Source organism: Callithrix jacchus, chromosome 1 (genome assembly GCF_049354715.1).
Source record: "Callithrix jacchus isolate 240 chromosome 1, calJac240_pri, whole genome shotgun sequence".
Classification (NCBI taxonomy): domain Eukaryota; kingdom Metazoa; phylum Chordata; class Mammalia; order Primates; family Cebidae; genus Callithrix; species Callithrix jacchus.
In genome coordinates this window covers 163,317,200-163,331,200 of record NC_133502.1, presented here as the reverse complement: position 1 = coordinate 163,331,200, position 14,001 = coordinate 163,317,200, and the positions used below count along the sequence as shown (strand labels likewise).

The window sequence follows — 14,001 nt, the reverse complement described above, 5'->3', positions numbered from 1 at the left end:
TTCCTTCCATCATAGCCCTAAACTATCAGATCTCTCTACCCAGCAATGGTTCCATTAACAACCCTAATCTTAAAAAAGCCAGATAATTAACTCAAATTTATTTGTTTCTTCTCCCCTACCCCTCCTTTTTCAGCCAAAGAACCTGAAATTGGAAACTTAAATGTTTCTGACATAACTCCCGAGAGCTTCAATCTCTCCTGGACAGCTACCGAGGGGATCTTCGAGACCTTTACCATTGAAATTATTGATTCCAGTAGGTTGCTGGAGACTGCAGAATATAATATCTCTGGTGCTGAACGAACTGCCCATATCTCAGGGCTGCCCCCTAGTACTGATTTTATTGTCTACCTCTCTGGACTTGCTCCCAGCATCCGGACTAAAACCATCAGTGCCACAGCCACGACAGGTACATGGGCATTCTCCCATTTCTAACACACTCTCTCCACAGTCTTCTTTGCAGGGTGAAGCCACTCCTTCTCCTCGCCCATGGCTGTACAACCCACAGGGCTAATTCTTCCATGGTGCTAGGCTGGAGTGCTGTTTAACATAACTCTTTTCCAACAGCAGCCCAAATAATGGATTGCCATAAAGTCACCTGCCAGATTTATCACTGATCGGGATATTTACAGCATAAAATGCAGTTCAGTCTAGTTTGCCACATGGAATCTAGAGAAAAGAATTCTAGCCTCTGATAACTAAAAAGCTATATAAGAAGAGCTGTTCTTGACTTTGAAAGATGTCTGCCTCAGTCAAAGAGGTCTTATAAATATTTTTTTGTATTAGCTTAGTGTCTTTGTCTTCCTCGTCTCTTTGATCTTGAAATACCCAAACATCCCAATGATTTAATAATTGCGTTTATGGTGTTGGGTGGTTTTTTCCCCCCAGTTAGGAAAATAAAGAGAAACAGCAAAGATTACTTATCAGATGAGCACAGGAGGCAACCATGCCATTCAGACCATTTCAGTTTCAACATCACCTTTAGAAGACCAGCCCATGCTGTCTTGCCCTCAAGAAAATAGTGAATTGATAGATGGCAAAAATAAAAGAAGAATAGTTGTGTTTCAAACAAGGGCCTTAGTTTAAAAAAAGAATAATGTGTTCTCACTTTAAATTTGTGGTATCTGTGAGATGTGCAGTAAGTCAGATGCTCTTTGCCATGCAGTAAAATAGAACTCTAAGTGAATTTATAAAGGGGAGCCATGTACACTCAAAATAATATTCTTAGCACATTTTAGACAGTGCCATCTCTTGAGAGGTAATGAAGAAATCACAAACTAGGAAAAAAAATACAGAACAAACACAGGAGATTTTTCCTTATAGTCCACAAAAAGGGGACTCATAGTCTGGGAAATCCAAGAAAAGGGTTGACGTTATAGCATCAAAATTGCCTGTCATTTAGGTCACCCATGGTTGAGGGAGGGTCTGTCCTCTTTCTACATGAAGCTACAAATTGTCATCAGGTGGTCCACAGATAAGGCAGAGAGCCAACATTATCTAGTTCCTATCTTAGCCAGATTCAAGTATAAAAAATCCTAGAGGAGAAAATTAGGCAAACATGTATACTTATTTCTCATGGCTCAAACTGATTTTCAACAAAGGACAACTTATTTTACTATTAACAAAGGGTAGTCTAAAATTTATGGATTTAGTCTTATGTGTTTTGATTTTGACTCTATAATGGTGTTTTAAATTGACACACTTTCTTCCTCCCCCCCCAACCCCCCGCCTTGCTTTAGTAGCTGAACCTCCTCTTAGCCACTTCACTGTCTCAAACATGACCTGGGGCAGTGTGTCCATCTCGTGGGAAGCTCAGGAGTCTGTCTTTGATAGCTTTCTTATAGAAGTCAGTAATTCTGATCACCCCCATGAGACCATGGTGCTCTCTGTGCCTGGGGTGTCTCGCAGCTCTGTCATCAACAACCTCAAAGCTGCTTCTAATTACACTGCCCACCTTCATGGACTGATTGGCGGGCATCGTGCTCAGACCCTGATGGTCCAAGCAACCACAGGTATTTCCTATTATAGCTTCTTCACTCTTCATTGAAGTTCCTCTGAATAGCATTCCAAAAATCACTCGCTACACACTTTTCATCCTCCTAGTTGCTCCCAATCTTCAAATTTGCTAGAACCATCCAAATAAAAGCTTTAAAGCTTTAGAATGACTCTCACCCCAAATTAAAGAATTTCAATGTAACCTCTTTTTCCTAAATATCCATTCACATCTGGAGTTGTTCTGTTTGTATAGAGTTACCCTGACTTGCTTCGGTTGAATTTCTAAACCATCCTTTCCTCTGATCTTGAATAATCTTTTCCAGTCCACCATTATCATCTTCCTGTGGTCTTTCTAATCAAAGTTTGCATATGTCATGTTCAAAGAGGTATGTGCATGCCATTTCCGGTGACTTGGTCAGAAAAATCTACACTCTTTCTCTCCAGCAGAATTTTTAAAAAATAAGCGTGCCCTGAGCTGAGCGTGCTGAGAACAGACACTGAATCAGAAATCAACAACTGCATGAGAGGACCCAGTGGTCTTATTTTGTTCTTGAGATTTTTGTCTGAAGACTACCCTTTTTTTTTGACATGTATTTTGTCAAGCATGCTTTGTCACTCACTGACAGCTGTCACAAAGTCTCAGGCTCTTCTCTCCAGCCATCATCTTGTCCAAATCTTGGTGCATGTGGTGAATATTCATAGCATTAAATTTTTGAAAATGGTTCTCTTTCCTGGAAGCAGCTAGCATGTCAAGGAATCATTTCAGAAGGTTGGAAGGAGTGAGAGAAAAATGCCCCTAATTTTGCATGGAACACTGACCATACCCTAACTACCACTTTCTCTGTTTTTTCTTGCATCTCATTTCTCAGCTTGGTTGCACCCTTTGAGAAACAGCTGGAGGTAAAGCTGACCTCAGGCATCTAAGTCTTATTCTGCATGATGAATCTGTTGGTATTGACAGTCTGTCTGATAGCATGAAAAGGAAAGAATTCTAGCATGCATCCTTAATTTGGGAGATTGCTTCTACAGCAAAATATAGGGAAATAACAGAGTTCCACTTGGAAAATGTTTATCTTTTGTGTGATTGAGGGAATTTGTTGAGGTTATAGCTGAAAACAATTGCATTGTTACCTTCTCAAACTAATTGATAAGTAGGAAATCTGAAGTCAATGCTAATGGCTGTATACTGCTTCCAAACCAAATCCTTTTCGTGCTTAGAGATTTTATTGCATCAAGTTATGCTGTGCCCTTGTACAGGTAAAGTTTATCCAAATGAGCCCCTTCTTTCCTCCAAATTTTGGAGCTGAAGCAAAATAACTCCCAATGCTTTGGTGTGCCTCTTCCCAACCCTAAATCCTGAGCTTAATATCTGAATCCTTCAGTACTCTCTAAAGTACAATCTGGGTTGCACTTATTTTAAAATTAGTTTTATTTGATAAATGAGCATTTAGGAGACAAGCCCCATAAACAACTAGCCGTATAGGCCCTTTAACATTAAATGAGTTGCTCTCAAAACTGAATGTCCAGATTTTAACAGAAAAGAGTTATATAACCTCAGGGAAACCATCTATCTGTCCAAATTATCCAGTAAGTGAGTTTTCTAAGCAAAAATGTAATGCCTAACTTCAAGTTGTTCTTTTACTTTGCATTCACCAGCAATTTGTAATGGAAGCCATCTTTGCCTTTATGGTATTAAAGAGTGAAATATAGATTTTTCTACAATGCACATTAAATACTGTAAAAATTTCTCTTATATGGATATTAGCCTGTAATTTGTGCAACCAATAGATACTAAAAAGAATACTAAATAAGGAGACTCCAAAGAAGCATTTTCTAAAGCATGTTCTCTGGAATACCAGCTCCTTGACATATTCAAAAAATATTCCTCAGATAGGGTATGCATTGATCAGTAAGTTTATGAAATTGTGAGCTAAAGAAAATGAAATAGTTTTATTTATAGAAGCAGCCTGTCAGAGCCTTTAAAATGCAAACCCGCCTTGTGAATCTCTATGGTAAGATACAATATTCAGTGTTTCCCATGCATACTTAATCATAAAGCTGTCTTTTCTTGGAATATCTTACAGACCTTGTGTCCCCATTACAAACATTAGACAATGTAGCCTTAATATCCTTCACATTATTCTGATCTACCACTCTAATGGCTTGTCTTCTCTTCTTCATACATGACTAGCAAATGGTGGTGTCTATGCTTTAAAAGAGCACAAATCTAAAAAATAAAAATAAAAAATTAGAAAAAGAACACAAATCTATGCCCACAGAGAAAGCAATATATTCTCTCCCATCATATTCAGTGCAGGTGTAGACACAGGCTAACATACTACCTCTTCTGCATATATTTGGAGATATCAGTGCTTTCGTGTTCGATGGCTACATTCTGGGGAAATCTGCTTTCTCTCTCTCTCTCTCTCTCTCTCTCTCTCTCTCTCTCTTTCTACCCATGTTCCTTCTCCTTTAGAGCCAGAGCCACAGTTGGGCACGCTAATTCTTAGCAATATTACTCCAAACAGCTTCAACGTGTCATGGACTACTCAAGCTGGGCTTTTTGCGAAGATTGTTATCAATGTGAGTGACACTCACTCACTGCATGAGTCCCAGCAATTGACAGTATCAGGAGATGCAAAGCAAGCTCACGTCACGGGCTTGGTGGAGAACACTGGCTATGACGTCAGTGTGGCAGGGACCACCTGGGCTGGGGACCCCACCAGACCCTCACTGCCTTTGTCGTTACAGGTACTCAATCAGAAGTTCTCACTTGCCTGTTTAAAACTCTAACACAGGGAGAAAAACAGATAAGTCATCTTAAAGGAAAATTCAACCAAAATACAGTCTTCACTCCAAATGTACACTCTTTAATTTTTTGATGGACAAATAATAATTTTGTATATTTATGGACAATAATGCATTGTTTTAATATACACATACATTGTGGAATGATTAAATCAACCTGATTAACATATCAATCACCTCACCTCCTTTTTTTTTGCTTTGAGAATATTTAAAATCTACTCTTTTGGCAATTTTGAAATCTTCAATATGTTATTATTAACTATGGCCAGTCACCATGCTGTGCAATAGATCACTAAAACTTATTCCTTCTGTCTAACTGAACTTTATACATCTTGACCAACATCTCCCCTTTCTTCATCTCCCCAAACTCAGTCGCTGGTAGCCATCATTCTACTCTGTGCTTCTATATGTTCAGCTTTCTTAGATCACACATATGAGATCATGCAGCATTTGTCTTTCTGTGCCTGAATTATGTCACTCTGTACCATGTCCTCAAGGTTCAACCACGTTACTGAAAATGAAAGAATTTTCTTCTTTTTCAAGTCTATGAAGTATTCCATTTTATATATCGATATCTATATAGATATCGATATATATACATACACAACACAGAATATGTATATTTATAAATTATATAAAAATTTATGTATATATGCACACACACACACATTTTTTTAATCCATTCATCCACTGATTGACACAGGTTGCAATACATTATTCATGATAGCCAAGATAATACATGTAAACTTCTAAGTAAAGAGAAGGCAGATACTATTACAAAAGAGAGGTCTTTCACAGCTACCCTTGGGAAATGGAGACAATGTTCTCAAGAGTTGTATAAAGCTTTTAGGGTTTTTGTGCCCAGTTTTATTGGCTGTTTTATCCACAGTTTAGAGATTTTACCTAAAAAGTGAATCCTAAGTTAGTAAAGGCCTAAGATAGGAATTCTGCTCATAAATCATGTGAAGTAAGGCAGTTCATATATGTACCCCAAAAATATAACCATCCCTTTCTTTAAAAAATAATTTTAAAATTGGCAATACAATAGATTGATGAAGGTTCACCCTAAGATGGCAGATAAATTCCAAGTTTAATTAAGCCCTACCCATTCATTAAACTTGACTTCTTGAACATTTGCCAGTGTTCAATTTGGCAAATGCTGCCAACTGGTGGCAGCCAAGACTGCAATAGCAAAGGCTGCACATGGTGTCAGTTTACTAAATTTCTAGCCCAAAGAGCCTCAGACAATATTTAGAAGTCTCTTGCTTTGCATTAATGGTAATCTCCAGAAGGCAGACTGCCATCGGATATTTCACATTAAACCAGGTCTCTCCCAGGGTCTAAACTGCCATAACTAAGACATGTTAATTAGTATAATTAAATATTTAATTATAGGCAGCATGGCATCCTGGAAGAGTGAGGATTTTGAGATCAAAGTTATGTGGTTTCTAAACCTCAGCCTTTTAGTTACATAACTTTGACAAGTTCTTAACTTATTTGAACCCTAATTTCCTTATGCATGGAGAGAGGATACCGCAGGTACTTCTGGAAGCCTAGTCTCATAGATTAAATGGAATTGATGAAATTTAACTGCCTAGCATCCAGTAGGTATTTTATAGATGCTATGGTCTTCCTACCATCTCCCAACATTATTGGGAAAGTGGCTTTCTTAAAAATAACCAATAAGCCTAGATAGAACAATAGACCTATGCAATCATGAATTCCCTCTCCTTTTTAAGAGAACATTGGATGTGTTTTATTATAAGATTAAAAAGTGATTATTTTTTCCTATCCAGTTACCTAATCTGAATTAAATCATTCAGATGAGTCTTCAAATGCAGAACATGGTAATTTCTTAAGGGAGTGAGACAAGGAGGAACAAGATGAGATTCTTACTACTCAAGAGAAATGGCCACAGATCCTATCAGGCCATTGCTTGTAGTGGCCTGCAGGACCCCCCACGTGACAGAAGAAAGGGAAGCTGAGAGAGCCGGTCTTCGGAATCCTATATCCAGTTACAGCATTGTCTCAGCTAATCCACGATGTGAAAAGATTGCATTTTAAGAGAAGCATATTAAAAAAGAAAAAAATGAAACAGGATGGAATCTTAAATAACAAGCCCTTGATTGACTAATTAGCCTGAATGCCCTCAGTTTCATTGGAATTCACTGCTTTGATGGCATGGAGGTGCAAAGGGGCCAGCTATCAAAGAGAGACGCCACTTATCTAAACAAAATCCAGGAGCAGAATTTGATACCCTTGTCTCTCAGACCAAGATTGTTTGCACAGTATAAATGATTTCATCTTCGCCTTTGATAGGATTATGATTCTTGGGAAATCTTTACATGGAAAAAAAATGCCTCAGAATAAACACCAAGTGTTTCCAAATAAGTACAGGAAGTCCAAGCCACAGCAAAATTTAAATCTCTATTCAGGGGATGAAGGCATTCATTCCCTTATTCATTCAGTCACCAAACGCTTCTTTTTTAAACATTTATCTTTATGTCTCACGGATTAGACTGTGAGCATTGGTGAATTAATGCAAGAGCATTTATCTCTTTGAAAGTTTCCATTTAGCTGCAATGGAAAAAGAAGTCTCTAAACTAGATGCAGCTAACTTTGAAATTTCTGTCTCCTTTTTTTTCTTCTGATTAAAAAAATGCATTTACCATTACTAGGGGTTAAAAACAAACAAACAAAAAACTAGAAAAGAGATACTGGACCTTCTCCACTAACCCTCCTTATCCCTCAGGATTGCCATCACTGATTGGGGTTGGCTTTGGGTATGGAAAGAACATAGAACTTGGAGTCAGAAGACCTGGTTGGGTCTCAGCTTAGGCAGTTAGTGGATGTATCACCTAAGCTAAGTCATTAACATCTCCGATTTTTTTAGATGTGATTGGAGTTGGAAGGCAGGTAGCAATATCCATCTTACTGTATCATTCTGAGGATTAACAAGGATAATCACGTGAAGCCTTGTAAGTTGGGAACTATTAACAGAAACAGCCAACATAAGCTCCCTTCTTTTGGATATCCCAATGTGTGAACAGGCCCTTTAGCACCTGAGAAATCAGAATGCCTGGGACCTACATGTTTGGTGAGTGAAGAAAGGAAGGTGAATGAATGAAGAAAGGAGGGATGATTACAGAACTTACTAAGACCCAGATGTGTTTTCTTACTTTATCCAGGAAAATAAACAGCAGAAGATTTAGCAAATCTTTTGTTTTCTTAGTGGGTTATAACCATAAGCTATTAACTTTGACACGTAAACAAAAAACTTACCTCCTCTTTTTATTTCAGTTTGTGAGGATATGGCACTAATTGGCTTCATTAATTTGACTCAAAATGTGCACTAGAAGAGGGATAGAAACATATGAAGTATAATGAAATAAAAATTATACTTCCAAAAAAAAAAGTGGAAGGCAGTGGGAAGTAGAGAAAGGGATCCAAATTCAACACAATGTATCCTATTCGTATAGAGAACTACATAGCTTTTGGAGTCAGACCCAACTGAAAACTTTGCTCTATCCCTTACTAGCTTGTGACTTTGGCCAAATCAATCAACCTCTTTGAAACTCATTTTTGTCACATGTAAAAGGAGAATAATACCTACCTCACAGGCTATTAAGAGAATTGTACAAGAAAACACTATCTGGCACACAATAAGCTCTTATTGAATTTTCATTTTCATATAACACAAATGGAATGATGATGGACTTGGGTATCTATTGGTGTTCTTGGAAACGTGTGCTATCCTGACAGAGTCAGTGCTGCTAACCTGAGTTATTTTCACTCCTCCCTTCTTTCAGAGGCCCTGCCCCTTCTGGAAAACTTAACCATTTCCGACATTAATCCCTACGGGTTCACAGTTTCCTGGATGGCATCGGAGAATGCCTTTGACAGCTTTCTAGTAACGGTGGTGGATTCTGGGAAGCTGCTGGACCCCCAGGAATTCACACTTTCAGGAAACCAGAGGAAGCTGGAGCTTAGAGGCCTCATAACTGGCATTGGCTATGAGGTTATGGTCTCTGGCTTCACCCAAGGGCACCAAACCAAGCCCTTGAGGGCTGAGATTGTTACAGGTATTTCAAATCAAGTGAGCCATTCGTTCCTCTTCCTGGTCCCCTCCTGTGTAACCTGTCTCCCAGATCGCCATGACTTTAACATCTTTGTTCACATTCCCTCCTTAATCCACAAATGTGTCTGCTGTTTCATGTTCTCCCCACACTCCCTCTTGTCATATGTACCTAATGAACACTTCCTACTGTCACCCCAGAAATGAGAAGGTCGAAATATTTCCACTTTGAATTCAAAATTCTTTAGACCATGTCTTGTTCATAGCTCTTGTGTGCTTATCTTATATCATCTTCCCTGATGATCAACCTGGCTGGTCCCCAGCCACATTTCAGCCTTCTCAAAAGAAATATACCAATGAGTATATTTCAAAAACGTGTTTAAAACCTATTGCATCTCAGAGTCTCAACCATGATCTTAACAAACTTACCCAGTGGGCTCATCATTGGAAAACCAAATGTGAACTTGTTTTATTGGTAATCACTAATATAGAGAGATTCTGCAACACAGACTAAATCCATAATATTCTCAAGACTAATGATTCCTACAGAAATTAACAACTCTGCCAGTTGGAAATCTGTGTTTCTCAAAGTCTTTCTAGAGATTACTAGCTCCACAGAATGTTCAAAGGTCCTACTTGGTGATGAAATTCCACGTTCAAGTAAGTTTGGAAAGATTGAGTTAAAGTTAAAGAGGATCTTTAACTGCAAGCCTCTTCAGAGCATCCTAACATGCATTATCTCCAAGAAGTACTTATCCAGGCAGTATTTTCCAAACTTATTTGACAATGGATACTTTTTAAGGAAGAGGATCAAATAGAAATAGTACCACTCTGAGCACACTTTGGGAAACTCAGCTCTAAATCTACACTGACATTGAGTTTTGTCTAGTTAAGGCAATACAAGATGAAACCCTGGGTCCACAGTATGTAGCAGAAAAGACTCCAATCTCAGTTCTACCATCTGAACATTTATCTAATGGTTAATAAAATAGCAAGAAAGAATGCAAGAAAAAAAAGGCAAGGGTAGGAGCCTTTTTTAGTGAAACAGCACTAAGAAAAAGCAAAAAGACCGTAACATTTTTAAAGCCATTTTGGTTATACTCAAGGGGAATGTAATCAGCAGTATCATCACGAGCAGCTCTACAGATCGTTAATGCTGGTTTATTTGTCTTTTCAAAAAGAAAAAAGGTCTTGCAGAGGATGGGCACTCAGCCACTGGAAGACAGAGAGCAAATATAAACAAGTTACTGCCTTTGAACTTATTTAATAATATGTGGGAGGGGCCGATGCTGAGTTCAGATGTGGATTTACAGAATTGCTTTTAGACAAAACTCACATATGCAAGCATATGCTTGACTTGTATTGAATGTTTCAACTCCATCTTTCCCCTCTCCTGATCCTACTGGACTTGTTAATGTTGAATGATTTTATTTTCGGTATCTCAGGACACTTGCATCTCTGAAAGCTGGGGCATCACTACATATTGATACCCCCACTGGAGAGAAGATTGCACAGACCGGTAAATGATGTTGTCTTTCCTCCTTCTCCCGCCATTCTCTCTCCCTCTAGAAGCTGAACCGGAAGTTGACAACCTTTTGGTTTCAGATGCCACCCTAGATGGTTTCCGTCTGTCCTGGACAGCTGATGAAGGGGTCTTCGACAATTTTGTTCTCAAAATAAGAGATACCAAAAAACAGTCTGAGCCACTGGAAATAACCCTACTTGCCCCTGAACGTACCAGGGACATAACAGGTCTCAGAGAGGCTACTGAATACGAAATTGAACTCTATGGAATAAGCAAAGGAAGGCGATCCCAGCCAGTCAGTGCTAGAGCAACAACAGGTACTGTAAATAAACAGGAGAGAATAGAGAAAAGTCATGACTCAAGGGTCTTCTTCTCACAGGGCTGGGTAATCACAGGAGCTTTGGGTGCAGGCAAACTGGCACTCCCACCCTGGCTCTTTCAATTACAGATTGTGTTTCCTTAGACAATTTGGCTAAGTCCTTATGCAAATAAAAGTATGATGCCATTTACTTAATGGGGTTGTGAGGATTAAATGAGATAATTCATGTAAAGCCCAAAGCGGAAGTTCTGGCACATAGCAAGGGTTCCGCAAATGAGAGCTATCCACGTTGTCATTAATGCATCATCATCATTACAATCTTCATCTTTTTTTTTTACATTCCGCAGATTCTTTCTTCTATCTATTATCTCATCATATTTTATCCAGAGATACACCTCCTTGTTCTCTGGCTAAATGTTCGAGCTACACCAACCAGGGAGATACGGAGAAGTGGCACCTCTACCTATAAAGATTAATATTTATAAAGTGCTACATGTGAATAATCAGCACAGTGATCAGCAAAGATAAAGGAGAGAGCGAGCAAGATTAACATGCTGCTCTTTGTGAAGCTCTCTAACTTTATGTGATACTCATAACAACTCTGAAAGGCACCTAGAGTGTCCTTGGAGTTTAATCACCTTTTTCCATAGGAGCTATTTCAAGGTAGGACTCTTAGGCCCAGGGTGAGGGCTCACACCTGCAATCCCAGCATTTTGGGAGGCTGAGCCAGGAGGATCACTGGAGTTCAGGAGTTTGAGAACAGCCTGGGAAACATAGTGATACCCTGCCTGTACAAAAAAATTTTTAAAATTAGCCAGGTGTAGTGCCTCACATCTGTAGTATCAGCTACTTGGGAAGCTGGAACAGGAAGATCTCTTGAGCCCAGAAAGTCAAGGCTATAGTGAGCTGTGTTCGTGCCACTGCACTCCCACCTACATGACAGACCAAGACTCTATCTCAAATAATAACAATAGTAATATGACTCTTTTTAATAATAATACTAAGATGAACATGACTACAGAGAAAAGGAAAGACCTCCAACAAGTAAATTATTTCATGAAGCTGAGGGAAATGCAGAGATATGGCATTCACTGGAGACAGCTGCTTCAAAGGAAACCAAGGGACAGAACCACAAAATCACCAGGAGAGTTAAAAGGGACCTGAGAAATAATGTAGCTCAAACTCTTCTGTTTGTGCATGAAGACTCAGAGGCCCAGAATGGTGAAGTGATTTTTCTACAGTCATAGAGCTAGATTTGGAGTAAAACCCAATGACCAGCTTATTCTAACACTATTAAAAGTGAGCAGGCTGGATGACAGAAAACCAATCAATATACCTGCTTGCCATCTCTGACAGGCATAGGCATGACACTTGCCAAAACCTCTCCTGTCTGTCTAAAGATAGATATTTTATATTGTCAAGTTTTCAGGACCTAACAAGTGCCAAGAAACCACCAATGGAAAAATTATAATCAGTATTTGTAGACTTGGAGAAAATGCTAGAATCTAGGCAGCAACCTAGTAAGAGGAAAAATCCTGTTTCTTCTTAACAGGAACACCCTATCCTGGGATGCAGGTCTGAGTCTCCTCCTCCCTGTGGCTACCCATAAAACAACTCCAGATCAGAGGCAGAGCCTTGATTTTGACCTTGGTTTATAAACAGTGCTCTTCAAAGTTTACTTCTGATCATTGATTTTGTTTTGCTGATCTTCTTTTTTTCTACAAACCCTGCAGTTCTAAAGCAAAAAATAGAATGAATAATCATGAGTTACATTTTTTTTTAAAGAACAACAAAAAAAGGTGAGGCAGACCCTCCTCTTTTGTAAAGTTCTCTCTTTGACTTTCTTCTCTAGAGCCTTGTAGTTTACGGCCAAACATAGGAGCCTCTGTGTGTGTGTGTGTGTGTCTGTCTGTCTACATGCCTGCGCTCCAGGACCAGGAGAAGACAGGACAGGAGGCTCTTGAGTACAGAAGATGCCTAATTTCTATCTTCACCTCATCGGGTTTATAAATTTCCCCTTTCGTTGTTTTCATTCTTTCTCCTCTCCTCTCTTCCTCCCTCATACCATTGTAAGCTCTTCTCTCTAATCGTCTATCCTTCTTCCTCCTAAGAAGGCCCTGCTATAGTTCCTCCTCTCACTCACAAGGTACCCCTCCCTAGCACAAACTGCCAGCTCTCAGTTCCCAGGGCAGTAGAAGTGGCAGCGAGAGACAGTGTTGCCTAGTGGTTAAGCCAACAACTGTGGGGCAGTGTCCTCAGAGTTTAATCATGGGTCTACCTCAATTCCGTCATCTGGAAAAGAGAATTTAGCTCAAAGCTCAGCCACAAAGTTTAAGTAAGATCATGAATGTTTAGTATTTAGCAGAATTTCTTTACCCACCATAACTGTATTAGATATTACTGTGTTTGGCTATAAGATACACCTACTAAAATGTACCTACACCACTGAGTTTTTCAGTCATTGGTGTAGGTACAGTGAGAGTACACCAGGTTGGCAGAGGGAGATCCTCACTGCCTGCGTTTATACACCTTACTCTTTTGTTTTGTTTTTTCTCAGTTGGCCTCATCTTGATCTTTCCTAAGGGACACCTTAAAGTCTAGTATGGCTCAAGGAGGAAAGAGGGATATTGGAAAGAAAATAAAGAGAGGGCAATCATACTTACTGAATTCTCACCGCATGCCAGATGCTGTGCTGGGAGTTTCACATTTATTATCTCTGCTAATCCTCAAAACATTCCTGTGGGTGGGTACCACTTTTCCCTCTGGACAGATGGAGCAACTGAGGTTCACAGAAATAAAGGGACGTGCCCCAGGTCACCCAGCCTCTCAGTGGTATTTGGACAATTAAGATCTTCCAGGCTCCAGAGACCCATGTGGTTTCTGAAACTTTCCATGAACAGGGCAAAAACCCAGGCAGCCACAGAGTCTGGGGGTGGCTACCAGGTCACAGAAGAAAGCTGTAGGAGGAGATGCCTTGGATCAGAGAGAAATACAGAAAGGGGAAGGAAAAAAAAAAACCTTGCTGAACTTCTGTGGGTTTCAGAATGTAATAATCCCTGTGGGTTGGAGAGGGGGAAAGATGAGGAAGTGGGCTCCCTAGAGCCTGAAAATTGTGTCCTGAATTCTCTGGGTAGGCATGGTCAGCTGAAGAGGACAAAAATGGAAGCCAAAAAATACATAGAGAAAAGCCAAATGAAACTGGGTTTTGAGGGGAGGTATTTGGGGAGGCAGAAACTTCCTCTGGGCATTGCTTTCCTCACTGGTAGACCCAGTGTCCACTAG

The 14,001-nt window shown here is 39.6% G+C and overlaps 1 protein-coding gene across 17 annotated transcripts in view; it reads left to right on the top strand.

Moving 5' to 3' along the window:
- TNC (tenascin C) overlaps positions 1–14,001 on the top strand; it is a 94,464-nt gene that overhangs the window by 58,071 nt on the left and 22,392 nt on the right. For 5 of the 17 annotated variants that reach the window (XM_078375262.1, XM_054236321.2, XM_054236296.2 and 2 more), the window contains one exon: positions 10,445–10,717. The exons of 5 other annotated variants lie outside the window; for them this stretch is intronic. In XM_078375262.1, coding sequence (XP_078231388.1) covers positions 10,445–10,717 — 273 coding nt within the window. Of the gene's footprint in view, positions 1–133; positions 407–8,609; positions 8,883–10,444; positions 10,718–14,001 lie in introns of all 17 variants that reach the window. 7 more of the 17 variants (XM_035255779.3, XM_054236303.2, XM_054236292.2 and 4 more) reach the window with 3 other exon arrangements.